The sequence below is a fragment of the Anomalospiza imberbis genome, unplaced genomic scaffold, assembly GCF_031753505.1.
Source record: "Anomalospiza imberbis isolate Cuckoo-Finch-1a 21T00152 unplaced genomic scaffold, ASM3175350v1 scaffold_1030, whole genome shotgun sequence".
NCBI classification, from domain to species: domain Eukaryota; kingdom Metazoa; phylum Chordata; class Aves; order Passeriformes; family Viduidae; genus Anomalospiza; species Anomalospiza imberbis.
Genome location: NW_027099421.1, coordinates 27,658 through 35,033, shown reverse-complemented (window position 1 = coordinate 35,033; position 7,376 = coordinate 27,658). Strand labels below are relative to the sequence as shown.

The 7,376-nt window shown below is 57.8% G+C and overlaps 1 protein-coding gene across 1 annotated transcript; it reads left to right on the top strand.

Moving 5' to 3' along the window:
* Positions 1-5,317: 5,317 nt before the first annotated feature.
* LOC137465706 (uncharacterized) lies at positions 5,318-7,194 on the top strand (the record flags this gene model as incomplete). The annotated part of the gene is made up of 3 exons (XM_068177754.1): positions 5,318-5,374; positions 6,155-6,278; positions 7,070-7,194. Coding segments are annotated over 3 exons (306 nt in total), but the record flags the coding sequence as incomplete, so codon positions are not given.
* Positions 7,195-7,376: the final 182 nt, after the last annotated feature.

Sequence of the window (7,376 nt, the reverse complement as noted above, 5' to 3'; positions counted from 1 at the left end):
CCAGTTCTGCTCCCCAAAATCCCCAATTCTGCTCCCCAAAATCCCCCTGGTTCTTCTCCCCCCGAATCCCCCCTGCTGCTGACACCCCGTGAGTGACCCCAAAACCCCAGAGTCACCCCCAAAATCACCCCAGAGTCACCCCAAAATCACCCGACCCCCCCAAAAACCCCTGAATTCCCCCCGTTCTGCACCCCAAAAAACCCCAAAATCCCCTATTCTGCTCCCCAAAATCCCCAATTCTGAACCCCAAAAATCCCCCCTGCTGCTGCCCCCGTGAGTGACCCCCGAAAGCCCAGAGTCACCCCAAAATCACCCCAAAGTCACCCCAAAATCACCCGACCCCCAAAAACCCCGAAATTCCCCCTGTTCTGCACCCCAAAAACCCCAAAATCCCCTATTCTGCTCCCCAAAATCCCCCTGATCCTGAACCCCAAAAATCCCCCCTGCTGCCGCTGCCCGCCGCCCCGTGAGTGACCCCGAAAGCCCAGAGTCACCCCAAAATCACCCCAGAGTCACCCCAAAATCACCCGACCCGACACCCTCCCAAAAACCCCTGAATTTCTCCCCATTCTGCACCCCAAAAACCCCAAAATCCCCTATTCTGCTCCCCTAAAATCCCCAATTCTGAACCCCCAAAAATCCCCCCCTGCTGCTCGCCCCGTGAGTGACCCCGAAACCCCCAGAGTCACCCCAAAATCACCCCAAAGTCACCCGACCCCAAAAACCCCCAAAATCCCCAATTCTGCACCCCAAAATCCCCAATTCTGCTCCCCAAAATCCCCCTGATCCTGAACCTCAAAAAATCCCCCCTGCTCAGCCCCGTGAGTGACCCCGAAAGCCCAGAGTCACCCCAAAATCACCCCGAGGTCACCCCAAAATCACCCGACCACCCCAAAAACGCCTGAATTCCCCCCGTTCTGCACCCCAAAAAACCCCAAAATCCCCTATTCTGCTCCCCAAAATCCCCAATTCTGAACCCCCAAAAATCCCCCCTGCTGCTGCCCCGTGAGTGACCCCGAAACCCCAGAGTCACCCCAAAATCACCCCAGAGTCACCCCAAAATCATCCCAAAATCACCCCAAAAGTCACCCCAAAATCACCCGACCCACCCGCCCCAAAAACCCCGAAATTCCCCTTGTTCTGCACCCCAAAAACCCCAAAATCCCCAATTCTACTCCCCAAAATCCCCAATTCTGCTCCCCAAAAATCCCCCCCCTGCTGCTGCCACACCCCGTGAGTGACCCCAAAACCCCGAGTGAGGGACCCAGAGTCACCCCAAAATCACCCCAGAGTCACCCCAAAATCACCCGACCCCCAAAAACCCCGAAATTCCCCCCATTCTGCACCCCAAAAACCCCAAAATCCCCCAATTCTGCTCCCCAAAATGCCCCTGGTTCTTCTCCCCCAAAACCCCCCTGCTGCTGACACCCCATGAGTGACCCCGAAAGCCCAGAGTCACCCCAAAATCACCCCAGAGTCACCCCAAAATCACCCCAGAGTCACCCCAAAATCACCCGACCCCCCAAAAACCCCCTGAATTCCCCCCGTTCTGCACCCCAAAAACCCCAAAATTCCCAATTCTGCTCCCCAAAATCCGCCCCTGCTGCCGCCGCCCCCCGTGAGTGACCCCGAAAGCCCCAGAGTCACCCCAAAATCACCCCAGAGTCACCCCAAAATCACCCCAAAGTCACCCCAAAATCACCCGACCACCCCCAAAAACGCCTGAATTCTCCCCATTCTGCCACCCCCAAAAAACCCCCAAATCCCCAATTCTGCTCCCCAAAATCCCCTATTCTGCTCCCCAAAAATCCCCCCCTGCTGCCACCCCCGTGAGTGACCCCGAAACCCCAGAGTCACCCCAAAATCACCCCAAAGTCACCCCAAAATCACCCGACCCCAAAAACCCCCAAAATCCCCAATTCTGCTCCCCAAAATCCCCAATTCTGCTCCCCAAAATCCCCCTGATCCTGGACCCCAAAAATCCCCCCTGCTCAGCCCCATGAGTGACCCCGAAACCCCAGAGTCACCCCAAAATCACCCCAGAGTCACCCCAAAATCATCCGACCCCTCCCAAAAACCCCTGAATTCTCCCCATTCTGCACCCCAAAAACCCCAAAATTCCCAATTCTGCTCCCCAAAATCCGCCCCTGCTGCCGCCCGCCCCGTGAGTGACCCCGAAAGCCCAGAGTCACCCCCAAAATCACCCCAGAGTCACCCCAAAATCACCCGACCCCCCAAAAACCCCTGAATTCTCCCCATTCTGCACCCCAAAAACCCCAAAATCCCCAATTCTGCTCCCCAAAATCCCCAATTCTGAACCCCAAAAATCCCCCCCTGCTGCCACCCCCCGTGAGTGACCCCCGAAACCCCAGAGTCACCCCAAAATCACCCCCAGAGTCACCCCAAAATCACCCCCAAAGTCCACCCGACCCCCAAAAACCCCAAAAATCCCCAATTCCGCTCCCCCAAAATCCCCTATTCTGCTCCCCAAAATCCCCAATTCTGAACCCCAAAAATCCCCCCCCTGCTGATGCCCCGTGAGTGACCCCTGAAACCCCAGAGTCACCCCCAAAATCACCCCAGAGTCACCCCAAAATCACCCCAAAGTCACCCCAAAATCACCCCGACCCCCAAAAACGCCTGAATTCCCCCAGTTCCGCACCCCAAAAACCCCCAAAATCCCCAATTCTACTCCCCAAAATCCCCAATTCTGCTCCCCAAAATCCCCCCCTGCTGCTGCCCCCGTGAGTGACCCCCCGAAACCCCAGAGTCACCCCAAAAATCACCCCAAAGTCACCCGGCCCCCCAAAAACCCCTAAAATCCCCAATTCTGTTCCCCAAAATCCCCCTGATCCTGAACCCCCAAAAATCCCCCCTGGTTCCGCACCCCAAAAAAACCCCAAATCCCCCAATTCTGCTCCCCAAAATCCCCCTGGTTCTTCTCCCCCGAATCCCCCCTGCTCTGCCCCGTGAGTGACCCCGGAAAGCCCAGAGTCACCCCAAAATCACCCCAGAGTCACCCCAAAATCACCCGACCCCCAAAAACCCCTGAATTCCCCCCCGTTCCGCACCCCAAAAACCCCAAAATTCCCAATTCTACTCCCCAAAATCCCCTATTCTGCTCCCCAAAAATCCCCCCCTGCTGCTGCCCCCGTGAGTGACCCCAAAACCCCAGAGTCACCCCCAAAATCACCCCAGAGTAACCCCAAAATCACCCGACCCCCCAAAAACCCCTGAATTCTCCCCCATTCTGCACCCCAAAAAACCCCAAAATCCCCCTATTCTGCTCCCCAAAATCCCCAATTCTGAACCCCAAAAATCCCCCCCCTGCTGCTGCCCCGTGAGTGACCCCCAAAACCCCCAGAGTCACCCCCAAAATCACCCCAAAAGTCACCCCAAAATCACCCCGACCCATCCCCCAAAAACCCCTGAATTCTCCCCATTCTGCACCCCAAAAACCCCAAAATCCCCCTATTCTGCTCCCCAAAATCCCCAATTCTGAACCCCAAAAATCCCCCCCTGCTGCTGCCCCCGTGAGTGGACCCCAAAACCCCCAGAGTCACCCCCAAAATCACCCCAAAGTCACCCGACCCCCAAAAAACCCCCAAAATCCCCAATTCTGCTCCCCAAAATCCCCAATTCTGCTCCCCAAAATCCCCCTGGTTCTTCTCCCCCAAAAACCCCCCTGCTCAGTCCCGTGAGTGACCCCCGAAACCCCAGAGTCACCCCAAAATCACCCCAAAGTCACCCCAAAATCACCCGACCACCCCAAAAACGCCTGAATTCTCCCCATTCTGCACCCCAAAAACCCCCAAATCCCCAATCTGCTCCCCAAAATGCCCCTGGTTCTTCTCCCCCAAAACCCCCCTGCTGCTGACACCCCCGTGAGTGACCCCGAAAGCCCAGAGTCACCCCAAAATCACCCCCAAAGTCACCCGACCCCCAAAAACCCCCAAAATCCCCAATTCTGCTCCCCAAAAATCCCCAATTCTGCTCCCCAAAATCCCCCTGGTTCTTCTCCCCCAAACCCCCCGTGCTGCTGCCCCAGCCCCCGCCCCGTGAGTGACCCCCGAAAGCCCAGAGTCACTCCAAAATCACCCCAAAGTCACCCCAAAATCACCCGACCCCAAAAACACCCCTGAATTCTCCCCCATTTCTGCACCCCAAAAACCCCAAAATCCCCAATTCTGCTCCCCAAAATGCCCCTGGTTCTTCTCCCCCAAAACCCCCCTGCTGCTGACACCCCGTGAGTGACCCCGAAAGCCCAGAGTCACCCCAAAATCACCCCAGAGTCACCCCAAAATCACCCAAAGTCACCCCAAAATCACCCGACCCCCCCCAAAAACCCTTGAATTCTCCCCATTCTGCACCCCAAAAACCCCCAAAATTCCCAATTCTGCTCCCCAAAATCCGCCCCTGCTGCCAGCCGCCCACCCGTGAGTGACCCCGAAAGCCCAGAGTCACCCCCAAAATCACCCCAGAGTCACCCCAAAGTCACCCCGACCCCAAAAACCCCTGAATTCTCCCCATTCTGCACCCCAAAAACCCCAAAATCCCCTATTCTGCTCCCCAAAATCCCCAATTCTGAACCCCAAAAATCCCCCCCTGCTGCTGCCCACTCCCCGTGAGTGACCCCGAAACCCCCAGAGTCACGCCAAAGTCACCCCAGAGTCACCCCCAAAATCACCCCAAAAGTCACCCCAAAATCACCCCCAGAGTCACCCCAAAATCACCCCGACCCCCCAAAAACCCCTGAATTCCTCCCCATTCTGCACCCCAAAAACCCCAAAATCCCCCTATTCTGCTCCCCAAAATCCCCAATTCTGAACCCCAAAAATCCCCCCCTGCTGCCTGCCCCCGTGAGTGACCCCCGAAACCCCAGAGTCACCCCCAAAATCACCCCAAAGTCACCCGACCCCAAAAACCCCCAAAATCCCCAATTCTGCTCCCCAAAATCCCCAATTCTGCTCCCCAAAATCCCCCCTGGTTCTTCTCCCCCCAAAACCCCCCTGCTGCTGACACCCCGTGAGTGACCCCAAAACCCCAGAGTCACCCCAAAATCACCCCAAAGTCACCCCAAAATCACCCGACCCCCCCCCCAAAAACCCCTGAATTCCCCCCCATTCCGCACCCCAAAAATCCCAAATTTCCCAAAATTCTGCACCCCAGAAACCCCAAAATCCCCAATTCTGCTCCCATCCCCAGGGTCCCCAAATCCCCCAAATGTCCCCAATCCCCCCAAATGTCCCCAAATCCCCCAAATGTCCCCAAATCCCCCCAAATGTCCCCAAATGTCCCCAAAAACCCCAAATGTCCCCAAATCCCCCCAAATGTCCCCAAATCCCCCAAATGTCCCCGATGTCCCAAAATGTCCCCAAATCCCCAAATGTCCCCAAAGTCCCCAAATGTCCCCAAATCCCCTGATGTCCCTAAATCCCCCCAAATGTCCCCAAATGTCCCCAACGTCCCCAAATCCCCCCAAATGTCCCCGATGTCCCCAAATGTCCCAAATGTCCCCGATGTCCCATATGTCCCTGATGTCCCCGATGTCCCCAAATCCCCCAAATCCCCCCAAATGTCCCCAATCCCTCCCAAATGTCCTAAATGTCCCCAAATCCCCTCATGTCCCCGATGTCCCCAATGTCCCCGATGTCCCCAAATGTCCCCAAATCCCCCAAATGTCCCCGATGTCCCCAAATCCCCTCATGTCCCCGATGTCCCCAAATCCCCTCATGTCCCCCGATGTCCCCCAATGTCCCCTGATGTCCCTAAATCCCCCAAATCTCCCCAAATGTCCCCAATCCCCCCAAATGTCCCAAATGTCCCCGATGTCCCTAAATCCCCTGATGTCCCCGACGTCCCCGATGTCCCACTGATGTCCCCAACGTCCCCAAATCCCCGACGTCCCTGACGTCCCCGACGTCCCCAAATCCCCCCCAAATGTCCCCGACGGTCCCCAAATCCCCTGATGTCCCCAACGTCCCAAAATCCCCCAAATCCCCTGATGTCCCTGACATGCCCAAATCCCCGATGTCCCCCAAATGGTCCCCCAACGTCCCCAAATCCCCGACGTCCCCCCAAATGTCCCCGACGTCCCCAAATCCCCAATGTCCCCGACATCCCCGACGTCCCCAAATCCCCAATGTCCCCGACATCCTCCAAATCCCCCGATGTCCCCAACGTCCCCGACGTCCCCAAATCCCCCAAATCCCCTGATGTCCCCAACGTCCCCAAATCCCCGATGTCCCCAACGTCCCCAAATCCCCGACGTCTCCGATGTCCCCGATGTCCCACTGATGTCCCCCGACGTCCCCAAATCCCCGATGTCCCCCCCAAATGTCCCCGACGTCCCCAAATCTCTGATGTCCCCCCAAATGTCCCCTGACGTCCCCAAATCCCTGATGTCCCCGACGTCCCCAAATCCCCGATGTCCCCGACGTCCCCGATGTCCCCCGATGTCCCGACGTCCCCGACGTCCCCAAATCCCCTGATGTCCCCAACGTCCCCAAATCCCCAAATCCCCCGATGTCCCCGACGTCCCCAAAATCCCCAATGTCCCCGACGTCCCCGACGTCCCCCGATGTCCCCGATGTCCCGACGTCCCCGACGTCCCCAAATCCCCTGATGTCCCCAAATCCCCCATATCCCCTGATGTCCCCGACGTCCCCAAATCCCCGATGTCCCCCCCAAATGTCCCTGACGTCCCCAAATCCCCCAAATCCCCGATGTCCCCGACGTCCCCAAATCCCCTGATGTCCCCAACGTCCCCAAATCCCCCATATCCCCTGATGTCCCTGACGTCCCCAAATCTCCCCGATGTCCCCCGACGTCCCCAAATCCCACGACGTCCCCGACGTCCCCGATGTCCCCCCAAATGTCCCTGACGTCCCCAAAATCCCCGATGTCCCCAACATCCCCGACGTCCCCAAATCCCCTGATGTCCCCAACGTCCCCAAATCCCCGATGTCCCCCGACGTCCCCGACGTCCCCAAACCCCAAATCCCCGATGTCCCCGACGTCCCCGACGTCCCCAAATCCCCGATGTCCCCAACGTCCCCAAATCCCCGATGTCCCCGACGTCCCCGATGTCCCCAAATCCCCAATGTCCCCGACGTCCCCGACGTCCCCAAATCCCCGATGTCCCCAACGTCCCCGATGTCCCCAACGTCCCCGACGTCCCCAAATCCCCCAAATCCCCTGATGTCCCTGACGTCCCCAAATCCCCGATGTCCCCAACGTCCCCGACGTCCCCAAATCCCCCAAATCCCCTGATGTCCCCAACGTCCCCAAATCCCCGACGTCCCCGACGTCCCCGATGTCCCTGATGTCCCGACGTCCCCGATGTCCCCAAATCCCCGATGTCCCCGACGTCCCCA